The sequence below is a fragment of the Phaethon lepturus genome, unplaced genomic scaffold, assembly GCF_000687285.1.
Source record: "Phaethon lepturus isolate BGI_N335 unplaced genomic scaffold, ASM68728v1 scaffold3636, whole genome shotgun sequence".
Lineage (NCBI taxonomy): Eukaryota > Metazoa > Chordata > Aves > Phaethontiformes > Phaethontidae > Phaethon > Phaethon lepturus.
This window is the reverse complement of record NW_010543912.1, coordinates 3597-21225: the sequence shown is the minus strand read 5'-3', so window position 1 is coordinate 21225 and position 17629 is coordinate 3597. Positions and strand designations below refer to the sequence as shown.

At 35.4% G+C, this 17629-nt stretch overlaps 1 protein-coding gene across 1 annotated transcript in view; it reads left to right on the top strand.

The window, feature by feature from the left end:
- Positions 1 to 817: 817 nt before the first annotated feature.
- The window catches only part of FEZ2 (fasciculation and elongation protein zeta 2 (zygin II)), a gene marked incomplete at both ends in the record, with an annotated part of 17552 nt that continues 740 nt past the window's right edge, over positions 818 to 17629 (top strand). The window contains 6 exons of the mRNA XM_010288477.1: positions 818 to 926; positions 4061 to 4177; positions 5561 to 5705; positions 8856 to 9124; positions 11845 to 11925; positions 15646 to 15721. Of these exons, the coding sequence (XP_010286779.1) occupies positions 818 to 926; positions 4061 to 4177; positions 5561 to 5705; positions 8856 to 9124; positions 11845 to 11925; positions 15646 to 15721 (797 nt within the window). The remainder of the gene's footprint in view (positions 927 to 4060; positions 4178 to 5560; positions 5706 to 8855; positions 9125 to 11844; positions 11926 to 15645; positions 15722 to 17629) is intronic.

The following is a 17629-nucleotide window of genomic DNA, read 5'->3' as shown; positions in this document are numbered from 1 at the left end:
GGCTCCGTCTGCCCTTCTCTGCCTGTCTCAGCCATTCCTCTGACCTCCCCTAAGCCTATCTAGGCAACCACTCCAAACATGCACCCACAGTGTAGTGCTTAGAGGCAGGGTTTGTTAGCTGGCTTGAGGCAGCAACCTGCTTAACAGGGCTGCTCTCTTTCAAAATCTGACCTGGTATACCAGAATAGGGCTGCGTGTGCAAGGCTCAAGTACAGCCAGAGAGATTATACACTGTAGACTTAACTAAGATCAACTGTAGGCAAGAATGGTGGGCCGAGCTCAGCAAGAGTACTTCTGGATAAAACAAAATTGTTTCAGAATTTTAGTGTAACTTGTGCATGTTCATTATACTGTGATAAATAGAAAGAAAGAAAAAAAATATTTGGCTCAGAATTTGCTACTCAGTCTTTGCTAATTCCTGATTTTAAGGTGCAAAAAGCAAGGAAAACAGGAACAACACTAGGAAAGGAATTTATAGCTGAGCTCAAACTTCATTAAATTCATCCACACCCAAAAAAGATTTTGAGTATGGTTATATAATTAGTAGTAAAGCTGCCTCTTCATCGCACTGTTTTATTTCACCGCTTGTGTATATACAATGTTGGTTTAAAAAGGGCAATAAATTATGTTTCTGAAGAAATGTTTTTTCTTAGCTTCAAAACATTATTAAAATATTGTCAGTAACTTGTAGATGAATATTTAGGGAGGAAAAAATAGTTGTTGGTAGAAATATATTATCATTACAAGTATGTTTACTGCTGATCAGTTGCTGCTTGTTCTAAGGCTTGCATTTTTGTTCCTTTATCCCTCTCTCCAGGATTTGGAATGCTTTGACTGATAATTATGGTAATGTAATGCCTGTTGACTGGAAATCTTCCCACACCAGAGCTTTGCACTTGCCAACACTAAATCTTTCAGAAAAAGGGGTAAGTTCTGATCAGCAGAAATACCCTCTTTGGATCTCTTATACTCAGCAGGGTAATAAAACAATTTGCATTTGTATAAAAGAGTGTTGTTATTAAATGGCTTAAAATATTTCTAGTGCTTGGTATTATACATGAGAGGTTTTTAAAAATCAAAAAATCAACCAACCATTGATGTATGTTTGCATCTCCTTGGGTTGGAATAATTCAGGCTTAGTTTTAGGTGGCTGTTCATTAGAGCCAGAGCATGACAGAAGAAAAATGCAAAATGAGAAAGCATTTTACATAAAATCTTCCTACTGTCTGTTTCATGTTGAACACTATTCTGAGTAAGGGAGGAAGAGAGGCAGCAGCATTCTGATTTAGTAAATCCAGTGTGGACTTTTTTTACATTCATCACATTCTGCAGTCAGGTGGAGACTAAGGTGGCTTTTTTTACAGGAAAGGTGACCGACCCAAGAGACACAAAAGTGCTAGAGTTTGTTTTAGTTTGTTTTTCTTATTTAACAAGTAGAATAGTTGTCTGGGGAGGAAGCAGGGAACGAAGAGCTTCAGAGAGGTTTATAAAAAGGGTTGTCCTCTGACCTTCTTAAAAGTGGATTAAAAAGCTTCAGGAAGAAAAGCTAGGAAGAATTCCCATCTCCCCGGTCTTCTGAGGAAATGAGTGGCTTATCTTTTAAACATAGTGAAATTGAGTTATGTTGTAAAAATACCTATGTGTGTAGCCTGCGAATAGGGTAATGCTTTGACTTCTGCCATCCATTATATAATCCACAGCTTTTTTTTTACTGTAACAGGAACAAAGATTGTTCTGCTGAGGAGGATACTTTGGGGTTCAGCAAGGGAAGATGGCAATTTGGAGCTTGCTTTCTCAGTTTGCATCTGATGATTATCCCTTGAATTTGACTTGTGTTTGTGCTCATTTTCATTAGAGTCTTTGTTCTGATCTTCTAAGTGGTTTTAGAGTAATTAAATCCTTACATTTAAAGTAAAAAGACTTACAACCTCCCATGCTGTGACCTTGTTGTGTGACTGAAAAATGGACTGGAAGACTGATAGATTTCTTGATAAGGAACTACGTATAATATACAAAAAAAATGTTTCATATAGTTTTTGTAAGCTCTTTGCAAGGAGCTATGTAGGAATTACATTAAAAATGTAAAGTGGTGTTGCTGGATTAGAAAGAATCTTAGGTATGCTGCCAGTAGAGGGAAAATCAGTTTATGGATTAAACATATCTCAAGTTTTTTCAGCTTTCCCTCCACCTGGCATGCCTTTTGATGTGTAAAGCCCATCTGTTTGGGAGCGTTTGACATACTTTTTTCCTACTTCTCTGTGTTTCAGCAGTATTTCTGGATATGTGGCAACACATATGGACCAGCTAGCAGCTTGTTTTAACTTTCTTACAATGACTACGAACAGCTAAGCAACACTTCCTTGATGTGTTTGAAACTAATAATATGCTGTTGGACTTGTGCTTAAAGTATTTCTCTTCCTGTTTTAATAAGAAAAAAAAAAAGATGAATGAGGCTGATTGATCTAATCTTTGTTGCTTCACATCACAGATCTGTGAACACATTTGTATAGCTCTGATGGTGAAAGAAGTAGTTGGGTGGAAGTGTTATACAGTGGTACAAGGAACAAGACTGCGCAGTTGCTTGTTTATTATAATTTTGTTAGATTGCTTTTAAACAGATCATTCCCTGGTAGGAGTGTGAGGACAAACAGGCATGGAGAGTGGCTGGTGGAAGGCCAGGTGGTCCTTTTGGCATCAGCTGTAGTTTGGGCTGGTTTAGGTGGTTTAGTAGGCTAAGTTATCAGAATATATTCTGATAGTCTCTCAAAATGTTGTTTCTGGAGATGTCAGGAGGGGAAGCTGACCTCAGATAAACTGTTATCCTTGCTTAACTATCCCACAGTTGTCATAATCCTATATACATGGAAAAACATTTGAGGACTCCAGATGTTAAAGAATGTCAAAACTGGGATGTATCTGTGCAGTAGATGAACAAATATTCTTAGTGGAGCCCTGTCACTGCATGTTTCTTGGAATTCAGATTCTAGAAAAAAGTGGACGTTTGACTTCATTGTGATGGCTGAAAATATACAAATAGTATGTTTTCCCCAATAGATTAGCTATCTGTGGATATCAGTACTGTCTTCAAAATGAATCTGAAAACTATTAAGTGAAACGAATCTTAAATGAATCTTAAAACTATTCTGAAGAAAACAGGAACATTGGAGGAATTGCAACAAAAATTGAAAACTGATATGGTGAGACCAAGGACTTTACAGCTGGTCATAATGCTTGTAAATTAGCCCAAAGATCAGTTAAACCGATAGACTCAAAATGTCAAAAGTTAGGGGTTGCAGCTTTTGGGGGCTGGGGGGCTTTTCTGGGTTGGTTTGGCTGGAATCCCGTAATAGACGAAGTGCAGAAAAAGCAAACAACTTTGCAAATAAACTAGAATATATCACTGTGTGAGAGTAAAATATACCTGACTGATGAAGGAGGAGACTTAAATCTTTTACTTTATGTACATCTTTGGTTTTGAAGGATGAGTGTAATTTGATGATCTATGTGTGGGAACAGTGTTACTTGTGTTTCTTTTTGAAAAGACCCTGAGATATTCAACAATATATTTTTAAAACAAACGGGGATATAACAATATTCTGTTTTTTTAAAACAACTTTTTTTCATGTCTTTCATTATGTGAAAAAGTAGAACTATAAAAACATGTAAAATAACAGGTTTGTGTAATGTTAGAGATTATAGATAGCTTTTTACCCCACACTGACAAATGTCTATCTTCATTTAAGATCTAAATATCTACATTGGATTGACTGCTTTCCATGCAAGTGTCTGCATGTTATTGTGTATATGATCTTTATATGTTGAGGGTATTTAAAGAGTTGAAAGATTGACAGCTATTTTAATTTTCTCCAGTTGCAGTTTTGATTTTGGTTGTTAAGGTACTTTAGTTTCCCGATATTTGACAGCAAGAATAATTGATTCCATTATTACGGGCAAAGAATCTGTTTCATTCCCCTTTTGGTTTTTATATATGTAAATGTATTTTGTGTGTGTGTGTGTATGTGTGTGTATATATATATAAAAAAATTTTCATGCTTTCTAGGTAAACGATAACTTGAACCTTGACCTGTCAGATGACGAAGAGCTAAGAGAACAGTTGGATATGCATTCTATCATTGTTTCCTGCATCAATGATGAACCACTCTTCACAGCAGAGCAGGTAAAGTATTCATCAAGGATAGTGTTGTTGATATTGTATTTTCTTTTAATCTGTAATTATTTTTTGTTCTTATTCCTTGCTGTACCAAAGCTAAGCTTCTTGATTGTTCTTTATTTAGGGTCCTAATAATGTGTGAGATGTTACTAAGTCATTCAGATTTGAAAAGTATTTCAGATGCTTCAGGTGAGGTTGATAGTCCAGGGTCTTTGAAATCTTTATACATTTCTTCCCACAAATTAGTCAGAAATACTACTAAATGAAACACATGTGTTAAGAAGAAAAATATTTTCAGAATGTTTGTGGTATTGTGGAGTTCATAGTTTTCCAGCATGACTGTATGGCCATTCATATCTTCACATGGCTTTGTGGTTAGTGAGAATTGTTTGAAGTTTTTGCCTAATATGAGAGCAGATCAACAGTTCTGCTACTCAGCTTTCAAATTGCTTGGTGTCTAAAGGCTTCTGTTTGGAATCCATGGATTTACTTAAATTCTCTTGAAAATTGCCCTTCTCAGGAAGGTTAACGACTGGCCATTAAGATCCTGCTTTAGTGAGGAAACGCAACAGTGTATTTCCTTGTTATTTAAATAGTTCCTGTGTGAACTGTGGTGAACGTGGTTGTTAAGAGTACTGGAGGCAGGATAACTTCAACTGCTGCTGCTCTTTTTTACAGTGGGGCAGATCTCAGCAATGCCTACAGCCTTCAAACCTGTGAAAGTTGATCTTTTTATTTGTTCCGCTGGTCAGTTAATAATTTAGCCTGTAGAAATATGGTCATTTCTATACCGCAAAGTAAGCTCTTATGCACAGGATTTCTGTTCTCATACTTTCCGTCTGGCTTAGGTCTTATGCCGAGGAATATGAATCAGTTTCAGGTTATGATGGATCAGTTCATAAAACTTCTCATAAGCACAACAGTTTTTCAGGTTATTCAGAACTTTTTTTGTTGTTGTTATTTTGCTTAGAGAGGTGTAGTGAAATGGGAGGGGGCGCAGTATTGATTTTTGTTGGGTTTTTTTGTTTTCCTTTAACTAAATACTCAGAAAAGATATTCCAGCTCATTCTTTAGTTCAGTTCTCTAGGCAGAACCCTGTGTACCTTCATATAGAAATAACTCTGTAGTTTCAATACATTACTTGTTACATGTTACCAATTTACCTTGAAGAGGTAGGCTTTTTCCCAGAGAGCCAGGATGGGGAGGAAATGTCAATATTATTTTGTTGATTCTTCTCAATCCAGCCGTCGTATTAGTTTCACCCAGCAGCATCTTTGCTAATTGAAAGCTAAAAAAGCAAGCCTTAAGCTCTTAACAGCTTTGCTTCAAATCGCAGGCTGTTTCTCTTTGTCCAGAGAGGGTTTTCATAAGGGTTTTCATTTTTTGAAGGTAATTGAAGAAATAGAGGAAATGATGCAGGAATCGCCTGATCCCGAAGATGATGAAACACCTACCCAATCAGATCGGCTCTCCATACTTTCCCAGGAAATTCAGACACTCAAGAGATCCAGTACGAACAACAGCTATGAAGAGAGTAAGTGATATATTTATTCAGTATTTTGCTTCTATGCTTATTGAAAATAGTTTAAAGGGTAAGTTTGCCATGTGTTTGATTTATAGCAAGTCCTTCTTATGAAATACCTGCATTCAAAAATATTTTCAAAATTCCCTGAAAGGATAAACTAGGATTTGGAACATAAATAGAAGACTTTGTCAACTTACAAAGTTTATTCTAAATTTTGAATCTTCTTCAACTCAAGTGAAACCATCTGTTCTTCCCTATATAAAAGGAAAGGAGAAATTACATGTATAGTTTAATTGTAGTAGGTTGAATGGAATGTAAAAGAAATGTGTGATTAATTTCATGATGGAGATTTTTCATCTGCATATTTGTCAAAATCAATTCTAGAAGATGATAGGAACACAAAGAGTATTTATTAGATGATCCTTCTACTTTGGTCACTCTTGCAAAGCTTGGTGCTTTCTTTCCTGTAGTCTGAGCCAGCAATATAAATTCTGTAAAAGATTCAGAAAACTGGCTGAGCTTTTGTGACATGACTTACAGTTTCTGCTACACTTCGGATTTATGGAGGAGACTCCATTTTCATGGTTGGATTCTTGGCTGTCTCAACATATAAATTCCAGGAATGTGAAAGCAAAGTGTATCCTGCTCAGCAGGGCTTCCTGCTTTTCTGACAGTTCCATATGTCCTTAGGTTTGGAGCTAATCAATCCTGCTTGGTATTTCATATCATATTTATTTTGCTTTGCCTCAGGAGTTCATCTTTTCTGTTGCATCTTTATGATTTAAAGGTCAGCCTTGACCAAACAATGCATTGAGTTACTTTGGCAGATAATTTAACTTTGCTTCACCAGTTTCTCAGAATCTGCTGTCATGTCCTTCAGGTCACTTTTATGAAAAACTCTTGCTACCTTTTTTGTGTGCGAAACTGCTTCAGAATTAGTCTGCATCTCTGAAATTGTTGCAGGGTTTTCCTAGAAACTGTCTGGCTTTTATAAGACAAGTCAGAGGTGTTAATGTTTAGGATTGAGAACGGGAAAACAAAGCTTGTATTTACTTTTTTCTTGGATAGGAAAAGACAATATATTAAGACAGTCCAAAAATAAAACCAGTTACAGCTTTGGCAACACAGGCAAGTCCTTTATTAGCCTACATGACTAAGATTTAATCAAAGTAGTCTTCTGCGTTTGAATTAGTCTGTCTTCACTCACCTGCTGAGTAGTTCCTGTGAAGCCCTTTTGTAGGCTTTGATCACAACAACTGATCTATCATAAACAAGTTAGGATAGCAGTTGGGTAATCTGCATCTGTATTTTTGGAACGATTGTTGCTTAGGTGGTGAAGCTGGTTCTCGGACTCACTGGTTCTCTCTCTAGTCTTCTTTCACAAAAACAACACAGTGGTGCAACCTATGCTTTTTAGATTGTCCTTTGTACTGAATGCATGTGGAACTTATACTAGTTTTTACCACAGAGTATACTCAGTTTCACAGACTGTAAAGCCTATTCTTGTACCCACAGAGCACCAGATAATCTTGTCGCTGAATTTACCTTTCTTCCCCCTGCTTATGTTTGAGTTGATGTTGCTATTTGCTGTTGCTGACAACCAGAGCTGACTTTGCAAGAAGTTATTGTTGCGCTAAGACCTAATGTGGTATGTACCACATACCACATGTCCCATACACAAGATGTGTATGTTACAAGTAGAGGCCATAACCTGCATGCTGCATACTTAGGATAGTTTAAACAACAGTATAGGCGATGGATGGTTCAACCTACTTGGAATTTAGATCCTTAAGCATATGGTACTGTTACAGTGTTTGAACACAGTCTAAGGCCTCAGCTACTCTGAAAAACTGTGGCTCCTTTACGGACCATTGTCTTAACAGGTTTCATTGCTTTTTCTTTAGTAAATAAGTCACAAGGAGATTTCTCCAATCCATTTTCCCTGCTGTAAATTAAGAGGGAAAATCATGTTTCAACTTTGATGCTTCTAAGTACTATACTTTTTTGTAGTTTGTGGCCTTATCTGTGTTTTCCAACACTTGTCCATAGGTACTTTCATTTATAACAGTTTTTCTTAGACATAACATATACTAGACTAATTCAATGCAACCAAATAATTACAAATATCTATGCAGTGTCCTTAATTAGACAATTATACTCTTCAGTTTAACCAGAACTAGCTGTTTCTCAAATGCCGATGAAAATTATGTTCTTTGACATAGCAGCTGCTGGGACTTAACTAGCTTCCTAGATGTGTCAGACTTAAATGGGAGTGGAAAGCAGTCCTGAAAGAACGTGCGCACTTGTAACCCAAGCGACCTCAGAACATTCTTCTTGGTCATAATTTCACTGTATGTAACACATGACCCAACAGTACCTTTAAAATGCAAACCTGAAGGGTTTTTTGTTTCCAAACTAGCATTTCACAGGCTTCTGGTTTAGCATTGACGAATTCAGTCTCATGCTTTCTTAAAACTATTAATGCTTATTTTTGCTTGAAATGAGACTGTCAGCTAGTTTTGATCTATGTCCTTGTTTCGGTCAAAACAAGGCCACGCTTTTGATTACAATCCCCAGACAAAGAAACTTCGGAGCATTTTGTTGTTTTTTTCTAAAATGCATTGAAAAATCTTATCGTAAAAGTTTGGTGCAAGCTTTTATTAATATGCGTGCATACATACCTTAGCAATATTCCCAAGAAAATTCACTCGCTCATAGAGTATAATTACTGGATTACTGTAATTATCTTGGAATTAACTTGTAAAAATCCAAGCATTCCAGAAATGCCAAAGTGTTGATTGTTGTGTCAGAAAATATGGAGACCTTTTAATTTGAACAGTGAGTTTAGATGGAAAGCAATAGTTATACAGAGGTGTCAGAAGTTTAGCACTTACTTCAGCTTCCTTAACTACAACATGCTCTTCATATTTGCAGATTATCTCAGATTTCTCAGAAATAAGAAGAAAGTTTAATAGTCTTCTTGTTGCTAATCTAGTTGCTTCTGTGATGTATTTATTCCATTAGGAATATTGTTTTGCTCTATGTAGGTTTAGAATTGAATTTTTTTTTAAAGTTCAGAGTACTTTTTTCTTGTAATTCCTACAAATATTCGCATGTTTAAAATCTTAACAGATTGCTTTTTATATGAACTATTTATAGGAGTAAAACGATTGTCTGTTGCTGAGTTAAATGAACTGCTAGAAGAAATTGAGACTGCTATTAAGGATTATTCTGAGGAACTGGTACAGCAGTTGGCTCTACGAGATGAGTTGGAGTTTGAGAAGGAAGTGAAAAACAGCTTCATTTCTGTCCTCATCGAAGTACAAAACAAACAGAGAGAACACAAAGAAACGGCAAAGAAGAAAAAGAAGCAGAAAAATGGTAGTCCTCAGAATGGCAAACAGGAAAAAGGTCATATGCCTGGAACAGTAAGAAAATTTTTGTAACTATTTATAGATTGAAAAAATACTTTTTCCATGTGGGAAGTAGTAGTCCTAGATTACATCAAGATACCTGGTACACCTGCTTCCATGCCTTCATTTGCAGACAAGGCTTAGGCATGTCCTATTGAGAATTTTTTTTTTTCCCCCGCAAGATCACAAAACTACTGTCTTTGGATGTACTGCTGTGTGTTCTGTTGTCAGTAGGCAAGCTCATTTATCTGTTTGGTTTCAGTGTGTGAATTTTAGTATGTGTGTACCACTGTTAGTCTTACAGGAAATTCAGTATTATTTTTGGTGTAGTTGTACAAATATTTATTGATCATGTTGGGTTTTAGGTAGGAAAAAAGTAGAAGTCTTATCCTCAGTCTCTTGAAACCTGTGGCAGAATTAGTATGGCCAACAAAAGACAGGGGTGAGGCCAAAATGAAGTGCAGGTATACAGGGAGGAGGTAATTTTCTTTATTTTTTACAGAACGTAGCAACAAAAGGAAAAATATATTTCAAACAGTTTGAATAATAGGAGGCAGAGAATGAAAGAAATTAGGTTATTATCTTGTCAATGTGATTTTTATTTTTTTTTTCTTTCCTAACTGTCTAGTGTAATTTTAAATTACTGAAGTGGGATATTAATGTTACAATTTCTAAACATCTCTTATAGCATGCAGAAAATGTGGTTAATGTATTGGAGATCTTGGCTAAGTCCCAGAAAGAATGCTTCAGTTTGACATCAGAAAGTTTTTGGGTTTGTTTTTCAAACATGAGAAATAAACATTTGTAATGAAACACTAATTCTTCAAAATTTATTTCTAAACTTATAAGAATAAGATGCCTGTGACATAATTCAGTGGAGTTCTGATCTTGTCCATGTGATGAAAGTCATCTTTTGGGTACATAGCTAGGTTTTAATGGAACTCTAAGAAAGTATGTGTCTGGAAATCAATACAAAATTGTCATCCCTTTGCAAGAGCACGGTGAAAAGTTCAAATGTACTCCTTTTTGATTCTCAGTCATGGAAAAACAAAAAGTGGTATTCTAACTAGAAAGAAAAATTATTATTTGGTTTTGCAACTTGAGTCAAGTGATTCAAAAGCTGTTCTGGTGAGTTTCAAGTTTAGAGACTTGAATGATGCTTTCAGGTATAACTGTACATGGTCTCAATGTAAGACACTTCCATACTTGGTTGCTGCAAGATACAGATGTGTCAGATTGCTTGCTTAGATTCTGAGAGGGATTGAACAAACTAGCTCCCAAATAAGACTGTAGGCTGTATGTGTGTGTTTCCTTTGAAAATTCCCTTCACTATCACCAAGTACAGTTTTGAGAGCCTTCTCCTGAAAGAGGTGCAAACTTCCTTCCTTCAACACTCTTTTCTTGTTTTTTTAAGGAAGTGCTGAGAGTGTGTATACAGATAGTATGTTCAAGTAACTTTGTGAAGAGCGAGTTTCTGTTAATAACTAATGTATAAATTAATAATTTTATTAACTAAAACTATAATGAAGTCTCATTTAAATACGAAGCTTGGAACGAAGGTTAAACTTTCATGCTCTTAAGAAAATCAATTCTCCTGTACATGCTATAGTTTAATAAACAGAGGTGGTAATTCTTTGTCCATGATACAGGCTTTGAGTAAATCACTTTCTTAGACTCCTAAAACCTTTACCTCATATGGGCAAACTGGGGACTAATTAAAGTCAGTAATTAAGTCAGAGCTTGAAGATACCAGTTCATTTGAGTAGGATATCTTAAAAGAGTTAAGATGGCTTTGGCAACATCTGTGTCTGTTTACTGACATTGTGCTTTAGAAAGCGAATGAATACTGTATTCCAGCACATTTTATTCTCCCATAAATAAATAAATATATCCAGCTAAGCATGCTGAGGTCTGCACATCTTACAGCCCTGTGTCAGCAGCTTGACAGTTTCTTCTTTCCATGTTCTTGTCAGTAGCTGATTTTTATACCTTATGCTAAACATCAAACTGGTTTGATTTTTTTTTTACTTCTTGTCTCCAGCAAGCAAAAAGGATTACAAAGTTCAAGGAAAAAAAAGTTCAAGGAAAAAAACCTGTGGTTGGATTATATATTTTTCTTTATTTGGATTCCATGATCCTATGTAATGGAGTTTGAAATTAATATGGGTGTGTTATTAACTAATTGCATGTATTTTATCATATTACAAAAAATGGGGAATACAGTTGATAGCTATTTGTTGCTTCAGTTGTGGAAAAGGAAGCATGAAAGGATAAAATGATTTGAAGTGGTAGAGCTGAAAATTGCTATCTCTGAACAGTGTTTCTAGTAGGTGCTTAAAATATGAAAAATTGGTATGAGCAGTGTCTCAAAAAGTATATTGCTCAAACACAAATTTTAAAGCAGATTGTACTGTGAACTAAACTTTCAAAAATACTACTTTTTACATTTCAAAATTAAACGGCCTTAAAGGGCATGTCTCAATTATTGGGTCTGCAGTGTGAAGATTTTGTTTGATTAAATTTTAATGTAGCTCTACTGCTAAACTGCTATTATAAGGTTTGCTTTTTCATTATAAAAATGAAGTAGGTGAATGAAAAAATAGAAATGTGCTGAAATACATCTTAGAGCTTGTCTTTGTCATTTGTCTTTTATAGTCTTGATAAATGGTGATTAATAGTCTTCTGAACTTTTCTCTGTCCCTTTTTTCTTTCTGCTATGTTTTCACTACTTTTAGCGCTTCAGCATGGAAGGGATCTCAAATGTCATACAGAATGGCTTCCGCCACACGTTTGGAAACTCTGGTGGAGAGAAACAGGTGCTGGGCTATCTTCTGTCATTTCCTCATTCTTGCCTGCACTTTTGGTAGGAGCTGAGATCTTGAAAATGGACAGTAGTTGAAGAGACATGCTGAGACAGGAAAAATCAGGACAAAATTGTACTCTTCCCCTGCCTCTGGACTCTGATCAGCCTAAATTCTCTTTCTCTCCCCAACAGCTTGAGACAGTCAGGACTTGATATCTTGATGCACTGAAATAAAAACCTTTACTTATTTCTTACCCCGCACTAAAAGTCTGTTTTGGCATAATGCATGCTTCAGACACATTGCATGTCTGTAAAAATCTAAGAGCCAATCGAAGACTATGTATCAGGTTAGACATAACACTTCAGCCTTCAGCATTAAGGATTTGGGTAATATCTCCGACTGAAAAAAGGTTTTTGTTTTCTTTTTTCTTCAAATGTTCAAAGCTGATATATCTAAAACCAGAGTAGCATCTAGAAAATGCATGGACTCTACTGTATGGTTTTTTGCCTTTGAAAACTGCATGATGCTAAAAGCAGCCAAATGTGTGCAATGCAGACTACTGATAGAAACTACATAAGCCATAGGCAAGGTTGTGTCTTTTCACTGACTATTTAAATGTTGAAGTATACAGCACAGAGACCCAGCTTCAGTGGGTATCACTGTAGATGTTACATACACCTTCAGTAGCAAGATTCTTATGCTTTATTTCAAAGTAGTACTTAATGGTTTGTTTCAGAACTGTAGTATGTATTTTATTAAATGCATTCTGTATTTTGGTAAAGTGTTAATGCATATGCTATTGTTTAGGCTTTTGGCACATATTACAAAATACTGGTATTTCACCTTATTGAATGCATACCCACCCATTATAGTTAATGCAGTTGTGTCAGAGGAGTGTGTTAGATTTCCACCCGCTCCCTGCACCCTGGTGAGAAGTCCATTGAGGCAATAAACTGCCTGGTACTTTAAAAGTCATAACTGATTAGGCTTTTGTCTGGAAGATGACTGGAGTATCTTGCAGAGGAGTTTGGGAGGTAAAACAACTCCTTTCAAGTCATTCCTGAATCATGAGATTTGAAATCATGGACTTGCCTTCTTTCTCAAGCAAGGTATATGTATTATGTATTATATGTATTACTTATTACATAGTATGTGTATATACTATGTTCATGAATACATAGATTCAGCTATTTGTCTGCACCTTTGGGGATCTTGAACACATACACAGAGCCTACCTAACAGAGTTTTTATCACTCTACATTATCTCAATACTGGTAAAAGTAATAGCTGTGCTCGTTTTTTTTCTTTGCTATCTTTACAATTTAATAAATTGCAGATGTTTAGTTCTTTATCTGTATCCTTAGCTATTTTAAATATCACGTATTTTCATAAAGTGAACATATTTAGCTATGCCAGCCTCTCCTACTTTTGGTTAAAAGGCTTCTTTTCTATGTATGTCTCTATTCAAATAACACCTTTTCTTCTTTGACTGCCTCCTAACTTTTTAGACATAAGTAGCATAATCATGTGTTAACACTGATTGGATAACTTTTCCAGTCATTTTTTCAGTTAGTTTACTAATGTTATTCTTCATATTGATCATACTATTCCCTGATTTACCTTATACTATATCCTTGTTAGCAAGGTTATGGGTTTTTTTGTCCCCTTCCTGTATCCTAAAGCCAGTCATGGAAATAACAAGACCTTAAAATGAAAAATGGTGAGAAAGGTAGGAAAGATACCAGCTTTTTTATGATTTAGTCCTGGAAATCCCTTTTTCTATGGCATTTGGGGGTTTTTTTCACATTACCATACTCTGGCCTTGCTTTTAAAATACTGTGTCCTTATTGCAGCAAGTTGCAAAGGAAAAAAGTATCAGATGCTCAGTTGCTTAGTGCTGCTCTCAGAATATTCATTTGAGCATTTTTTCAGGGTGTATTGTCATTATAAACTCACATTCAGGTGTTTTCTGCTAGCAGAGAAGAGTTAATAATCTGGAGTTGTGCTCAAAAAAATGCAAGGAGACACAATTTTTTGTGTACCTTAGAAGGCAGAAGTTCATACATGTAAAGTCGCAACATAAAGTTTATGACAAGTTTGTATAGTTATTTCAGAACTCTTTTCAGGCTTTAATTTTAGTAGTGTTTACTGCCTTTACTATTTTCTGGGTAGTATTACTCTGATACTGGGTACTTTCCTTTTTAAAATTTTAGTCCTTTTTTGTGTGTGTAAGACATAAGTGAAAATAACTTAGAATTTTTTGGTGTTTAAAGAGAAACTTCCAGTGGGAACTACCTGTTCCCATCTGATAATGCAGTTGGAAAAAACACCACCAACTGCATAAAAGCCATTGAAAAGTTGGTAGCTCTTCCTGTGATATTTCCATAAGAAAATTCAAGATAGTCCTAATCATTTTGATTTTTACAAATATCGAATGCTTTTCATGGGTGATTACAAATTGCAGTGGGAATTGCTGCTTATCATATTGTCAAATCTGCTTCAAAAATGTAGAGATCACAGTAAACAACATTTGGGCATGTAAGCAAGCTACACTTCAGTAATTTTTTCTTCCTTTTCGTAGTTTGTTATCCTTCACACAACAATTCAAGGAATTGAGTTTTTATTGTGTTATTATAGAGACATTGTTACGGCTGTAAAGTATTGTTGAGAAAAACAAGATGATTTCCAGAAACTAAGAAAGAAATTACTTTTTTTTTTTTTTTTAATTATTACTGTTAGAGAGGAACATTGTAAGGTGGAGTTTGCAGGAGAAGGAAAACAGAAAATGTTTGTATTTGGTCCAGTGAAACATGTCCTAGTAATTTATTTTCTTGGTAAGGGGTAAAATACCACTTAGTTCTGAAGGCTGGAAATAACAGCCTGTGATCTGATTTCTGAGTTAGTAGATCTGCTTTCATCCCTGACATTTGTAGATTTAACAGCCTTATATCTAGCTATAGATTCTGGTAATTTTAGTAAGAATGTAGTTCTCTAATGATACCTGTTGGTTACATGTGCTGGAAAAGAAATTGAAAATTAACTGTTTCCTAAGAAGTGTTGTATACGTTATTCTGCTGTGCTAAATGGATGTGAGAAAACGCAAAAGGAAAAGGGAGGGAGAAGAATACCCTGTGTTTGCATAAGGTCTTGGTAAGATGTCAGAACATCCCATACAATATGTTCCCTTAAGTTACAACTGAGTCCATCTGGCTTTTAGAGGATATGACTGGGCATGAGGTGCACGATCCCACTAAACAGTCAGCTTAAAGCTGACTGCTCTCAGTTTCCCAAATTATTTGAAGGCAACATCAATATATACCTGGAAAGATTTTTTTTTTTTTTAATGTACTTCCTAGGAAGAAAGAATTACTTTCTGATTTTGGATGTGACTGGTGACACTTGCATGATATTTATACTTTTTTTTCTTTTTTTTTTTTTTTTTTTAAGAAATAGTTTGAAAAATATTTTCAAAATTGAAAAAATACTTTTTTTAGTGTTTAGCTGCACAACTTCTAAATTGGTCCCATAATTTGAAAAAAAAAAAAAGTTGGCTTCTGTGATAAAAGCTTTGGGATAGGAAAGGTAGAATCTTAATGTCTTGTGAAATACAATCTTTTGAAAAGCTTTTATTGGTGGCCAGCAATTTCAATTGCTACAATACTTCTAAATAAAGTATAAGCAACATAAATTGCATGAAAGGACTAACGAGTAATTCTCTTTTTCATTTGACAGTACTTAACAACCGTCATTCCTTATGAGAAGAAAAATGGACCTCCATCTGTTGAAGATCTTCAGACATTAACTAAAAGTGAGTATATGAAGTTCCCCTCACAGATCCTTTCCTCTTTGTATTTCCAACTGTGGTTGCTCAAAAACAATAAATACATACAGTTATCTCTTCCCCCCACTACCCTATGGCATGTATGTAAAGTTGCATGATTTTGAACTGTGGATTTGGGCCAGTTTTTACTTGTTTTCTGAGCCTTCATAGTATGTTTGTTTCCTAGCTGTTCCCTGAAGGCTACAAACTTGCATGTATCAGAAAGTGAATGTTCTCACATTATTTCAACAGGTGGGCCTTATGGAAAATACTGCATGCCGTGGCATTTGGCAATACTGTCTTATAGTAGCTGATATACCCCTGTTTGTTTAAACTTGCTGTGTTTTACTGAGGTTATTGTAATGACTTTCAAAAATCGGAATGGCTGTCAGGACACTTATGAGTAGTTGTATAATGATTTCACTTGATTGCCTTTAAATAGCCTGCTTTTCTCTCTTTTTTTAATAAATTTTAATAATTAGGAAGTATAAACCAAACAGAGTTGGACAGTGCTTTGATTTCCACTTCCTTCACATCTTTTTATGCCAGATCCTCAAGTTCGAAGTCGTCTGCGTTTTTTGTTTTTTCTTCTAACTTGCATGAAAAATAAGTTTGGGGTTTTTTTTTAAATTTAATTATTAAAGTGGTTAAATACAGCAGATCACCTCTGGGAGACAATGGCATCTCCTTCATTTGAGGTTTATAGGAACAGTTTAAAAATAGATGGTAGAGAGCATCAATGTATTTCATCAGATCTCAGTGCAGGGCTTTGCATCTAACTGTGTCTTAAGGTTACTTTCCAGCAGCATCTGTGCTGCCACACGTGGCTGAGACACGGTAAAAGGCATATTGGTTGTTTCCTGGAAAGAGAAAATAAGTATTATAGAAATTATAGAGTACATGAAATTTTTAAGCAGGAATTAAATTCCCTTTATTTTTCTGCAGTAGACACCCTTAGCTGGTAACTAATACTTATTCTGTGACAAATGGATTTTTCATTTTATATTTACACCTACAGAGAAACTTTATCATCTTGCCGTTTTTAAATTTCACTTGAAAATATTCTCAAAAATTCAGTATTAAGCAGAGAGAGGTTAAAGCCTCCTGAAAGTGTTTTGTGTTGTTTGACAGTCTAACAAAATGTCTTGTACAAATGCACTGTAAAGAGTATTAGCAGTATTTCCTTCTGTGGGCTGGTTGGAACTTGATCCTGTGCCTCAGTTGCAGATTTCTGTCTCGCTCTATCTGCTGTTGTTAAGGCGGACAGTAAAGCAGGTGTTTGGGGTTGTTTGGTTGGGTTTTTCTTTCAAAGCTGTCTATTACTCTGTAGTTATAAACACTAATGTCTTCAATATAAAAATTGAAATAAAACACTTGTTATATTTCGAGCTCAGTCTTATATGAGGAATTTGGAGCTTATGAAATACTGCTATTCTGTAGAATTCTGTAGTTTTGATTCTTTCAGTCATGTCCAGAGCCCTTCATAAAGGATTGTCATTATTTTGTTTATGGAGTAACACACAAGCTTATAGGTGTCAAGTTGAGCTAGTCCAAATGTTTTTACTTCTTCAGAAATATGAGAGGATGGACAATTTTGACTTATACGAAGTCACAAATTATTCTAAGTTAATGCCAAATTCAATCATGTTTTTAAGATTTTTCTAAGATACAGTTGCTAGTGTTCACCATTTCAGGGGAACAAAACCCACAACATTTTCATCAGATCATTCACATAAGTGTTTCTCCAGAAAAGTGTCATTATTCCATGATTCAGGATGAAGGTCAAGGAAATAAGTAATAGACCGTACTTTTTTACCTAAGTTTTCCAACCCTCCAGCAGTCACTATTTTAGTTTTGGATGTGAGATTTTTCTTATTCTTAGTTTTGGAGAGATTT